This window comes from Prorops nasuta, unplaced genomic scaffold, assembly GCF_024137725.1.
Source record: "Prorops nasuta isolate Cenicafe-Biocafe unplaced genomic scaffold, Cenicafe_Pnas_1.2 PNAS00016, whole genome shotgun sequence".
Lineage (NCBI taxonomy): Eukaryota > Metazoa > Arthropoda > Insecta > Hymenoptera > Bethylidae > Prorops > Prorops nasuta.
The window spans coordinates 6,316,876-6,329,358 of record NW_027116813.1 but is presented as its reverse complement, the minus strand read 5'-3'; the positions used below and the strand labels follow the sequence as shown (position 1 = coordinate 6,329,358).

Sequence of the window (12,483 nt, the reverse complement as noted above, 5' to 3'; positions counted from 1 at the left end):
GTTTTGCCCAAAATGAGCTGCGCATCTTTCATCGAATCTTAAAATTTTACCAAAGCCGATTTTAAATTAATTTTAAGAGGAAATAAAAGTTAATACCTATTACGATTTACCCAATTTTGCGATTTGAAAAGTATCCCCACATTTATTTCCTATATGATTCAAAAATCGCTTATCTTACAGAAAAATGATGAAAAACATAAATGCCGCTAACAATTTTTTACATATTAAAAATAGACATTACAATATTATATTATTGTGTATTTAGAAGTTTATATTTTAATATTGATTAATGTTTAAACGAATAGTATCAATAGTTTCTATAAAACCCTCAGGGATCATTTTACCCCGAGTGATCATTTTGCCCCACTCTCCCCTAAATATTTCGTAAGCTAACGGAAAAGCATAATACTAATTCGAAGTATAAAATAAATATTTCAGGTACAATATAGCGTCAGGAAGTACTTACCATCTTCGAGTCAATATACAGGATGTATCAGCAATGATGCTTTTAATTTTAACCATATATTCTTGAGCATAAACTAAGTCCAAAAGTCCTGTACTATAAGGTCCAGAAAAGCATCATTGCTGAGATAAATCAATTTTAAACCGATAAATCAGGGATTTGATTCAACGGAAAAATTACTTTCATTTCACTTTCGTTGACAGTTCCCCTTCAAAAAAAAGAAATTTGTACTTCTCCGCCGATCAGTATTGTCGTACACGCATATACACACACGCACGCAACTACGCCGATTATTAATATTATCTCCTAATGTTTTACATTCCTGATCCTGATGCTGATGAAATTCATTTTCTGCCTATTTTTAAAACGATCCTCGATAGCGCCCATTTGGTTGAAAAATCTGGAGAATAATACGGCGTTATTCGTAGATTAATTTTCAAGTCGCTTTATCTTTTTAGTGGCGCGGCATATGAACTGCTCTAAGGTAGTCAAAACATAAGTATTTTATTATAAAAGCTCTTATAAGAAATTGTATGTTTTTCTGTTTTTGGAGGTCTCAATGTTTTATCAGATAGAACAGTTTGCTGCATCATTGCAAGATCAAAATGACTCGAAAATGGATTCTCAAGTAAGGCCATAGTCCACAAGAAATTTCAATCTAAGAGAGTGCAGAACTTGAGAGATCCCTTTAAGAATGAATTAGCCATTTTTTCATTTTATGAAGGGACAAGCCACAAAATTAAAAATCATTTTTTCTTTATGTCGTAGATTGTCCACAGTTTTTGCCTTTTTGCATAGTGTCTGCCTAAATGGACTAGCCAGTAAAATTAACCAATTGCTAGATCTGATTCTAGTTTATAGTGACTATAAGTTGATATGGTCACCAAAAAGAAATATTTTACAATTCACCAAGCAAATCGTAATAAAGTGAAGAGAAAAACATAAGCATATACTAATTTATCTTTGAAATCTTTTCATACCTAAGAGCGTGCAAAGACTGAATAATAATCTACAGCATTAACAAAAAATTATTTTTAATTTTTTGGCTTGTCCCTTCAGAAAAGGAAAAAAGGCTTATTTATTCTTAAAGGGATCCCTCAACCTCTCAATTTAGATTGAAATTTCCCGAGAAGACTATGGCCTTACTTGAAAATCTATTACCGAGTCATTTTGATCTTCCAATGATGCACACAGCAAACTGCTCTATCTGATAAAACAGTAAGATTTTTAAAAACAGAAAAAAATAAAATTTCTTATAATAGCTTTTTTAATATAATACTTATTTTCAGATGTAAAAAAAATGTGTTTGGGTATGTTGATTAATCTACAATGTTACCAGCATTAATTATGCTGCGCAACTCTATATTTTTCCAAATAGTACTTGATTAAACGTTTAAAAAAATATTGTGTTCATAGCGATGTCTGTTTTACATACTTAGATATATCAATCAAAATTGCTATGATAAAAACACGATTCTTAATGCCAATGCAACTATGGAACAATTTTCGGTTCTTTTGTTATGCTTAAAATGAAGAAGAAAGTATCATATTTCTTTTAATTACAAATCATCACCCTAAAAAAAAAATATTTTCTTCTTATTTTGACGTAAACAAAAGAACCGAAGATTGTTCCATGATTATAGTGGCCTTAAAAATTGTTTTTTATCTGAGAATTAAAAAAAAAATGAAAAATGATCTTCACTTTGAAAAACTAAAAATTTTACTTTGATTCGATGTAAAATAAATAGATAATAGGGAAATTATTATTTCATATTTTTTTACAATAAAATTCAATTCAAGATGAGGAAATTGGCATGCCGAACATTGAAATATCTTACTTCTTCTTTTAAATATAAACATTTAAAACCTCGGAATCGTTAAAGCGTTGAATTTTCAACAATTCACAAGTTTTTTTAGAATTAATGAAAAATTCTACAAATTTACACTGAAGTTTATATCAAAAAGTTCTACACAGTAAACAATTTTCAAGAAAATAAAAAGTAGTTTGTTTCTGAGCTCCGTGATTTGATGAGGAATGCCCCATGTTTCAATTAGAACGTTTAATCGGAGTAATAACATTAAAGGACAACCTTTAAAATATTTTATATATTCTTTTATTGTAATCATTTATATAAATTTATGATATGTAGAATAGTTAGTTGCAATTCATTTAAACGATTTTCGGTTCTTATAATACTTTGGTATTCAGTTTTCATTAAAGCTGGCTGCTTTCACCATATTATCGCATCAAACTAAAAGCATTGGATTTTTAATTATTTTGTTACTTTAATTATATTTTTTACTGTTCATTATAGATACCATTTTGTCTCAAATAATTTTATTCATTACGTTTAATACAACTAAATTAAACGAAATTTGGTAATATTCCTATAGTGTATTATGCTATAGTCAAGTAACAAGATATCGTCCTTACTAACCTAACGTGACCATTTTTCACCCAACGCATCAAGCACTGCTACCAACTTAAATACTGTATTTTCCTCAATTTTCACTTTTTTTAGTTGGCCAAGAATTGCTTTCGGTATAAATAATTCGAGCCTTCGAGGCTTGAGTGTCCAGTCCCTGCCACGACCCATCCACCTATGCGGAAATCGCGCATCTAATGTTTGACGTACGTCCCTGTGAAAATGTGCAGGAGCTCCATCGTACTGAAAGATCATATCTTTTCGCACGATGGAGCTCCTGCACATTTTCACAGGGACGTACAATCAGAGATGAAACGGGAGATTGCTCACGAGGTCCCGAGGCAATCCCTACCGGTAGGCGGCGCTGGTGTTGGCAAACGCGTGTCTCAGGTCCATGGTCCATCTAACCCCTAACGCCATCTATCGGAAGAGACCACGAAGCACGAGCGTTAAGCTTAGAATAGGGTAAAACATATATGCATTGTTGCCAGAAAGCGGAATAAAGAGAGAGCAGAGATATTTTCTCGGACCTCTCTGTCTTTGTCGCTGTTAGCTTCTAGCAGAAGAGTCGAGGCAAAATCTTTCCGTTTCGCTTTGCCGAAAATCTACCAATATTCGATGTCATTTACATTTGCAGGCCAATGCCTTTATACATGATTTTTTCAGCATATTTATTTATCAGCATTGACTTATTTAAATCAATAATAAATTAAGGAAATGCGTATTTGATATATAATAATTATTTTAACTATAATTTCATCGTTATATTTCGCTTATTTCCGTAAAATCTGAATTTCTTTAGTTTATTATTGATTATTGTAAGTCAATGGCCATTAAAAAAAATTTAATCTTAAAAAAAAAAAAGAAAAGTACCGTTCAGGAATCGAACCCGGACCCACAAATCGCCACGCGATTACCTTACCGCCTAGACCACGAGGCTTCTTCAGTGCACCGTAAACAGATAGTCTTTTTAAGGGCTTGAAATCTTCTTTTAAACCATATAAATAAACGAGCAACCGACAGCTTTATTCATTATTATTCTGTCATAATGGTACACAAATTAAGGAATAATTATATTTTGAATAGTTTTCAAAAACTTTTCCAATAGCCAAGAACGAAGATAAATAATCAACGCTCGCAGTTTCCGTTCTTGGTTATTGGAAAAGCTTTTGAAAACTATTCAAAATATAATTATTCCTTAATTTGTTTACCATTATGACAGAATAATAATGAATAAAGCTGTCGGTTGCTCGTTTATTTATATGGTTTAAAAGAAGATTTCAAGCCCTTAAAAAGACTATCTGTTTACGGTGCACTGAAGAAGCCTCGTGGTCTAGGCGGTAAGGTAATCGCGTGGCGATTTGTGGGTCCGGGTTCGATTCCTGAAAGGTACTTTTCTTTTTTTTTTTTAAGATTAAATTTTTTTTAATGGCCATTGACTTACAATAATCAATAATAAACTAAAGAAATTCAGATTTTACGGAAATAAGCGAAATATAACGATGAAATTATAGTTAAAATAATTATTATATATCAAATACGCATTTCCTTAATTTATTATTGATTTAAATAAGTCAATGCTGATAAATAAATATGCTGAAAAAATCATGTATAAAGGCATTGGCCTGCAAATGTAAATGACATCGAATATTGGTAGATTTTCGGCAAAGCGAAACGGAAAGATTTTGCCTCGACTCTTCTGCTAGAAGCTAACAGCGAGAAAGACAGAGAGGTCCGAGAAAATATCTCTGCTCTCTCTTTATTCCGCTTTCTGGCAACAATGCATATATGTTTTACCCTATTCTAAGCTTAACGCTCGTGCTTCGTGGTCTCTTCCGATAGATGGCGTTAGGGGTTAGATGGACCTGAGACACGCGTTTGCCAACACCAGCGCCGCCTACCGGTAGGGATTGCCTCGGAACCTCGCATGAGCAATCTCCCGTTTCATCTCTGGTGGCGATCATTAGCATAATTCAAAAAGGCGGAGTTGGCAACACTGCTGCACATAGTGAATAGGCAGCGCGCCCAGTGGCGATTGGTGGCGATTTGGTTTGGTATGGTGTTATTGTATTAAACATGTTATGACACTATATAAATTTTAAGCAAATATTTATTTAAATGTTTAAAAATGTCACAAATTCTTCGTGCGAATAGCTCAGAATTGTTGTTTTTGTTAATACGACACTATACAAAGTAAGAATCGCTTTCATTTTTATGCAAACTAAAAATGCTTAACCTAAAACACTTTTTTCAAGAAATCTGCCTAATTATTATGAAGTTTTGAATGTATCACAAAATGCAACACAGAAACAAATAAGAGATGCTTTTATAAAATTATCGAAGCAAGTGAGTTGATTTTAATATTATTTTTGTAAAATATAAATTCTCTATCATAATTTCACATTTTATGTACTTTGTACAATCATCAATTGAAAACATAATATAAAGTTTGTATAATGGTTATAGAAACACCCGGATAAAACTCATTTGGATAGTCATTCAGAATTTGTCAAAATTAATGAAGCATATACAGTTCTCAGCAAACATTCAAGCAGACAACAATATGATTCTGGGCTGAGAGATACGTCAAAAAGTTATTATACTCATAGACCTACTCCTAGTAGAGGACCATTTCGATATCCAACCTATCAAGAGTTTTCTCGTGAAAGACAAGATTACCAGACGTATGAAAAAATCAGGAGGGAGAGGCGCGAGGCTTATGAAAGAGCACGTGCAGAATACGAAAAGAATTTTCGACGAAGGCCTGAGACTCCAGAGGAAGCTTTTCGTACACATGTTTTTTTAATTCTAATTGTATTTGGAGCTATTAGTTTTCATACAATCTTTTTATCAAGCTTACAATTTAATTCAATGAAAAGGAAACAAATGAAAAATAGTATGGAATATAATGCATTACGAGAAAAAGTCAAAACTAGATCAGAAATTGAAAACTATGAGTATATAGTAAATGAAATGAATGAGTCAAATAGCAAAGCAAAGTAAAATATTTGTTAATTTCATGAATCTTAAAATCATATTATATAGTATGAAAAAGATTCTAATGAGTAATAAATGCTGTAAACTAGACTTTCGTTTTCGGTGTGTTGAAGACGAGTGTGCTGTCAAAGGCAGCTGAGGAAATAAAGGAGATAAGAGATTAGTGGGATAGAGAGGGAGAAGAAAATTAGTGGAGTAGGAAGAACAGAGAGGGAGGAATAAAGGGAGAAATAAAGAAGGCAAGGGAGAAAGGGATAAAGAAAGAAAAGAAGCGGAGAAAGATATAAAAGATAGTGAGGTTAGGTTGAAAAGGCGGGAAGGTGATAAGAGCGGAAAGGAAATTTGTGGAGAAAGTGTGGAGAACTTGTACAGTGGGTTGAATAAATGACTCCAAAGCACTTGTTCCTTCACAATCTTTTCTTCATTTAATCCCAATTCTACTCTTGATACACCAGGGTTTCAAGGACTCGGGTACCAGGACCAATTACTAAGGTCTATCAGTGTTAAGGGATAAGAGAGAGACTATTTTACCCCGTTTATATAGAATGTTACATCATGTAGGGTTGCTATATACACATATACATGTTATTGGTGCGAGTTCACTGGCGCTGTATGTTACTATACGTACATACGTGATCAGTTTCGCCAACCTATGAACGCAGTCTAAGTTGTCACTTTTATGATGGTAGCATTTCGTGTCATGGCGATGTCCACTGTATTGCTTTTCAATTCCACCACAAGTACCCCCCCTAGAAAAACACATATTCAGCAATTCAGCTGTCATTTTTAAATTCATTGTTCACCTGGGAGTTTTACTTGAACCTTTTTATATGTTCTTTTCGGCGGATCTATTGTTGATTGAAGTGTTTCCTCGTGCTGGTTCGTCCGTTCGTTTTCATGATCCTCTTTGTTGAAGTAAGCCGGTTTCAGCCTTTCAATCGAGACTGTCTTCTTAACTCCATTGATGAGGATTGAGTAAACTCTGTCTGAGTTTGTTTCTACCACCTTTAATGTCCCATCATACGGCGGTTCCAAAGGTCGCTTGACAGCATCATTCCTGAGAAAAACGTGAGTACAGGTATTGATATCTTTTAATATAAAAGGTCTGGCCTTATTGTGGTGGGCAGTTGCTATTGGGCGAAGAGCTCTCATTAATTCCCGATGCCTGTCAACGTAGATTTGTGGATCTGCAGGTTGGTCCGACGACACAAAGAAGTCTCCCGGAATCCTTAATGTTGTGCCATACAACATTTCTGCTGGAATCGCCTGGAGGTCCTCTTTGAAGGAAGTTCGGAGTCCCAAGGGTACCACTGGGAGAGCTTCAAACCAAGGTTTTGTAGAACACATCAATACTGCCTTCAGTGTACAATGCTACCTCTCTACCAAGCCATTTGATTGTGGATGGTATATTGTGGTCCTTATTCGCTTGGTTCCAATTGCTTGTGCCAGTAATAAGAATAATGCTGACTCAAACTGTGTTCCTTGGTCAGTGCTGAGTGTGAGTGGAGTGCCAAAGCGTGGTACCCAGTTAGTGAAGAAAGCCTGTGTTACCATTTCTGCAGTCATTTCCTTGAGCGGGATCGCCTTTGGCCATCTGGAGAACCTATCGCTAATTGTGAGGCAATATTGATAATTACCAACCTTAGGAAGAATAATGATGTTCAAGTGAACGTGGTTGAATCTACAATCAGGTATGTTGATGTGCTGAGGTACCAATTTGTTGTGCTTGTGTGTCTTTGCCCTTTGACAGCTTATGCACTCCCGAACCCAACTTGCTGCATGACTTCCAATCTTTGGCCAGACAAATCTTTCCTTCAACATTTTGAAGTGGCACGAATGCTGGCATGAGCTGGATGATGAACTATTCTGAAGGCTGTTTGTCTGAGTCTGCTTGGTAAATATGGCTTAAACCTATTTCCATCCACGTTGCAATATATGTCAATTTCAGGCTCCACTCTTATCTTTTGTAGGTTGAGTGAGGTTGGATTTCTCAGCAGATGTTCCAACTCTGGATCTTCTTCCTGTGCTCTCTGGATGTCAAGTGGTTTAAGTGTAGTGGACATCTGGATAGTGTTTATTCTGGATAGTACATCAGCAACTTGGTTTTCTTCTTCTTTCACATATTTTATGTCTGTGGAGAGTGTGGAGATGTACTCCAGCTGTCTTAATTGACAATCTGAGACTTTGTGCTGCTTCTGCCCAAATTCGTGAACCAGTGGTTTGTGATCTGTGAAAATGACTAAGTGCCTACCTTCTATATAGAAGGTACTCAAAATACTTAGTGGCCACGAATATGGCAAGTAGCTCCCTGTCATATGTGGAGTACTGTTGTTCTCTGTGCTGCTCAATTTCCTGGAGAAGAAACCTGGTGGGTGCCATGTGTCGTCTTCTTCTTGCTCAAGAGATGCTCCTATACGCTGTCGTGGAGGCATCACAGGAAAGCCGAAGGTCTGCTTTGGAAGTGGGATACTTCAAGAGTGTTTGTTGAGCTAAGGCTTGTTTGCATTTCTCGAAGGCTTCTTCAGTTACCTTGGACCAATTTATTGGGGTCCTGTCATTTTTCTTGGAGGACTTCAAAAATTGGTTTAGGTGGGCTTGAAGATGAGCAGCACGTGGTAGTGATCCTCTATAATAATTCAACATCCCCAGGAATCGCCTCATCTCCATAATGTTGCTGGGCTTTAGGTAGTTCAATATTTTATCCACTTTGTCAATGGATGGTGAGTAGCCACTCTCACTGATCCGGAATCCCAGGTAATCGATTTCCTTATATCCTAACCTGCACTTACTTAAGTTCACTGACATACTGTGCTTCTTTCGGATATCAAACACTGCAGTAAGGTGCTGCTGGTGCTCCTGTTCGTTGACTGACATAACCAGGATGTCATCCATGTAGCAGAACACAAAGTCCAGTCCTCTAAAGATGTGGTTGATGAACCACTGGGAAGTCTGAGTGGCATTTTTAAGCCCAAATGGCATCACTACGTACTCGTAGAGTCCCCATGGAGTGTTGATTGCAGTCTTTGGTATGTCTGGTTGAGCCATGGGAATCTGGTAGTATGCCTTGGCCAGGTCCAATGTTGTGAACACTTTCTTCCCATGCAACACAGTGAACAGATCCTGTATTAATGGTGGTGAGTATCTATCAGGCACAGTTCACTGAATTCAATCTTCTGTAATCACCACACATTCTTAAGCTTCCATCTTTTTTTGGCACTAGGTGAATGGGGCTTGCCCAAAGACTATGTGATGGCCTCAGAACTCCAATGTCCAGGAGTTTGTTAATTTCCAGCCTTGCTGCGGCTGCCTTGTCTCCTGAGATTTTCTTGAATCTCTCAAAGATGGGAGGATCAGTTGTGGTTATTTGGTGTGCAAACCTCATATCCATCTGGCTAGGCCTTAGGAAAGGCTCAGTGATCTCTACATAGTTAGCAAGAAGATCATGGTACTGAATTGACTGGGTAACTGCAGAGATGTTAATTAAACTAGCCTCCAGCACTTCTCCCTTTGTAGTTAGCCCTGTTATGGAGTCAATTAACCTCTTGTGTTTCAGGTCGATCAACAGGCCATAATGGGTGAGAAAATCTGCTCCCAATATTGCTGTTGGGATTTCTGCCATAATAAATGTCCACTTCAGGCTTTTTCGTAGACCCAAGTCCAGCTCCTTGTCCAGGCTCCCATTTGTGTGAATAGGCGTTGAGTTCGCTGCGAAAAGCATCAGGGCTTGTCGGAATGAAGTTCTTCTCGACGTTCCTACTGGGGTTATCGATATCACTGATCTCTTGAATCCACAAGGAAACTTTGGTGAGTTTTCCTATCATATATGTGTAGACGCGTTTCATAGTCTAATGTATTAATGTTGTTGTCATCTTTAGTTTTCAGGGACAACAGCCATTCTAGTTTTCCGACCGCTGGTGGAAGGATTAGTGGAGCAGAGACAGAGCTCTGTACATTTTTGGGCCTGCTTACCAAAACGTTCATGGTAATAGTAGAGCTTACTCTTCTCGGCGTCTTGGATCTCGATCGATGCCTCGGCTTTACACCACCGGCATCGGTCGTTTTGTGTGGGAGCCCAAGCTCTTTTATCTCCTGCATGCAGTTTATGATCAGCGCATGCATATCATCAAACCGATTTTCTATCCTCCTATCGTTATAGGTGTTGCTGCTACGGTGTAGGTTGAGCTGAAGACATCACGGAGCCTGTCTGCCAATTCCGCAACTCCATCAAGGCCGAGGTTGCTAGAAGTGAGGAGATGCGGTCTGATGTGAGCCGGCAAGCGTTCCAGCCACAGCTGGCACAAGATATCTACTCCGATATCTCCCTTAGCTAGATCGCGCATTTCGCGCAGCAGTTGAGAGGGCTTTTTGTCCCCTAAAACTATGTTTTTGAGGAGATTGTCCACTTGCTTGGACCTTGGCTCCACGAATCGACTCAAAATCATATTTTTTAGATTTTCATATCTCCTTTTTTCAGGAGATTGTCGTAGGACGTCGGTGAGGTTGCGCAGCGTTCCTGCATCCGGCTACCTGAGCACTATCAAATACTTGGTTTCGTCGCTTCGAATCTTCCCTGCAGAGAATTCTGCCTCGTTGAGAAGAAACGATATATCAGGAGCTTCTGCCATAAACGCAGGTAATTGCTGTCTCCGCACGGCGTTGATGTCTCCATTCCCCATGGGCCTAGTGATTGAAGTCAACGCTTCGGTTTCATGGACGGATGCGTTGACGGGAAAACTGTTCTCACCACGTGACGGTCTTAATGGTTCATTGTCCCTTTCATTTATCCGAAATGGCTCATCAACCAGGTCCATTATTAAATTTCCTCTTGTTTCACTAGGCGGCGATGAATGCTCCAGTATCATGATTAGGATGCGCTCCGATTTCCAAGTTCCTAGGAGGTAGAGAAGAGCTCTAGAATTCACGAGTCAGCCGTAGAATCGTAATTCGGGTGGATAATGTTGGGTTCACCACTTTGTGGAGAACTTGTACAGTGGATTGAATAAATAATTCCAAAGCACTTGTTCCCTCACAATCTTTTCTTTATTTAATCCCAATTCTATTCGTGATACACCAGGGTTTCAAGGACTCGGGTACCAGGACCAATTACTAAGGTCTATCAGAAATCAGGGTTAATGGATAAGAGAGAGGGACTATACATTTTACCCCGTTTATATAGGATGTTACATCATGTAGGTAGGGGTTTGTTATAGTATACATATACATACATGTTATTGGTGCAAGTGCACCGGCGCTGTACAGTATGTGATCAGTTTTGCCAACCTATGAAAGCAGTCCAAGTTATCACTTTTATGATGATAGCATTTCGTGTCACGGCGACACAATGGCGATGTCCGCCATATTGCTTTTCAATTCCACCACAAAAGGAATAGGGTAGTGACATCTAGCGGAGAAAGGGAGTGAGAGGATCAGTAAGGTAGGGAGGATAAAGAGGTTGAGGTTAGAAAAAGTAAGTAGGGAAAAGAGGTGGGATAATGATAGGGGTGAGGGGAGAGTTGGAAACGTTGGAAAGTAGGAGAAAGGGAGAAGAAGAGATAATGGAGGTAGAAATTAAAATAGGAAGGGAAGAGTGGAGGATTATAGCACTGTATATAGGCAACAGGATAAGAAATAAGGAGGAAGGGATAAAAGAAGAATAGTAGAGGGAGAGCAGCAGAAGAGATGCATGATAGGAGGGGATTGGAATGCTAGGACAGGGAAGCTGGGAGCGGGGAATGAGGAAGAGGAAGAAGAGGAAGGAAGGAAGTCAAAGGACAAGGTGGTCAATGCAGAAGGAAAGAGAATGGTGGAGCTAGAAGGGGAAATGGGGATGGAAATTTGGAATGGAAGGATAGATGGGGACAGGGAGAGAAGGGGATTATACATACTACATATGTAGGACATATGGGGAGATCGGTAAAAGATTATGTAATTGGAGACAGAAGGACGAGGTTGGGAGTAAAGAGAATGGATGTAGAGGTTAAGACTGAGTCAGATCATTTACCGTTGGTTGTGGAGCTAAAGGGGAGAAGATGGAGAGAGGAAAGAAGAGAGGGGAAATGATGGGTGACAAAGGGATGGGGAGAAAGGGTAAAAGAGGAATATAGGCTCAAATTTATAAATGAAACTTAAGCTTAGCACGGTCTTAGCTAAGATCAATTGTCTCACTTTTTAAACTTCAATACAGTGCTAAGCTCGATCTTCGTCTTAAGAAAATGCTAAGCTGAGATTCGAGCTTAGTTTGGTTTATAAATTCGATCTATAGGAAGAGAGCAGAGCAAATAGAGGAAGGAAAGGAGGAGAGGGCAGGGGAAAGATGAAGGAGGCTAGGAAGGGAAATAAAGAATATAGTGGAGGAAGCGAGAAAAGAAGGGTTGGTGGGATAAGGAGTGTAAAGGGATGAATAGAGAGTTGAGGAAGAAATTAAGGAAATGGTTGAGGGAAGGAGGAGAGAAAGAGGATTATGTAAAGGGAAAGAAGGAATACAAAGAGAAATGCGAGGAGAAAAAGGAAAGAAGGAGGGAGATGTGGAATGAGGAGATAGAAAATGCAAAGACGGAAGCGGATGTATGGGGGGTGATAAGAAGATACAGAGGAAAG

The 12,483-nt window shown here is 38.1% G+C and overlaps 2 protein-coding genes and 1 long non-coding RNA gene across 5 annotated transcripts; 2 read left to right on the top strand and 1 right to left on the bottom strand.

Annotated features, from left to right (window-relative positions):
* Positions 1-4,935: 4,935 nt before the first annotated feature.
* Positions 4,936-6,275, top strand: LOC136779348 (dnaJ homolog subfamily C member 4-like). Its single transcript, XM_066736877.1, has 3 exons — positions 4,936-5,082; positions 5,145-5,235; positions 5,356-6,275. Exons 1-3 carry the CDS (start codon positions 5,018-5,020, stop codon positions 5,890-5,892), a joined length of 693 nt encoding a protein of 230 aa, XP_066592974.1. The 5' UTR covers positions 4,936-5,017; the 3' UTR covers positions 5,893-6,275.
* Positions 6,276-6,509: 234 nt separating this feature from the next.
* Positions 6,510-7,233, bottom strand: LOC136779297 (uncharacterized). The gene is made up of 2 exons (XM_066736828.1): positions 6,690-7,233; positions 6,510-6,635 (listed from the first exon to the last, which is right to left on the bottom strand). The coding sequence occupies exons 1-2, from the start codon at positions 7,231-7,233 to the stop codon at positions 6,550-6,552; spliced, it is 630 nt and encodes a 209-aa protein (XP_066592925.1). The 3' UTR covers positions 6,510-6,549.
* Positions 6,631-10,966, top strand: LOC136779298 (uncharacterized). Of its 3 annotated transcripts, XR_010823541.1 has the most exons (5): positions 6,631-9,347; positions 9,440-9,690; positions 9,762-9,868; positions 10,043-10,648; positions 10,724-10,966. It is a non-coding gene; the product is annotated as an uncharacterized lncRNA (long non-coding RNA). The 3 variants fall into 3 exon arrangements; XR_010823542.1 differs by having other exon boundaries at positions 6,631-9,690; positions 10,043-10,519; XR_010823540.1 differs by having other exon boundaries at positions 6,631-9,690.
* The last annotated feature ends 1,517 nt before the right edge of the window (positions 10,967-12,483 follow it).

Coding starts and splice junctions, on each gene's coding strand:
- LOC136779348 (XM_066736877.1), top strand. CDS start 5,018: ATGTCACAAATTCTTCGTGCGAATAGCTCAGAATTGTTGTTTTTGTTA. Junction 5,083..5,144: donor TTAATACGACACTATACAAA/GTAAGAATCGCT, acceptor ACTTTTTTCAAG/AAATCTGCCTAATTATTATG. Junction 5,236..5,355: donor TTATAAAATTATCGAAGCAA/GTGAGTTGATTT, acceptor TAATGGTTATAG/AAACACCCGGATAAAACTCA.
- LOC136779297 (XM_066736828.1), bottom strand. CDS start 7,233: ATGTGTTCTACAAAACCTTGGTTTGAAGCTCTCCCAGTGGTACCCTTG. Junction 6,636..6,689: donor GGTTCAAGTAAAACTCCCAG/GTGAACAATGAA, acceptor GTGTTTTTCTAG/GGGGGGTACTTGTGGTGGAA.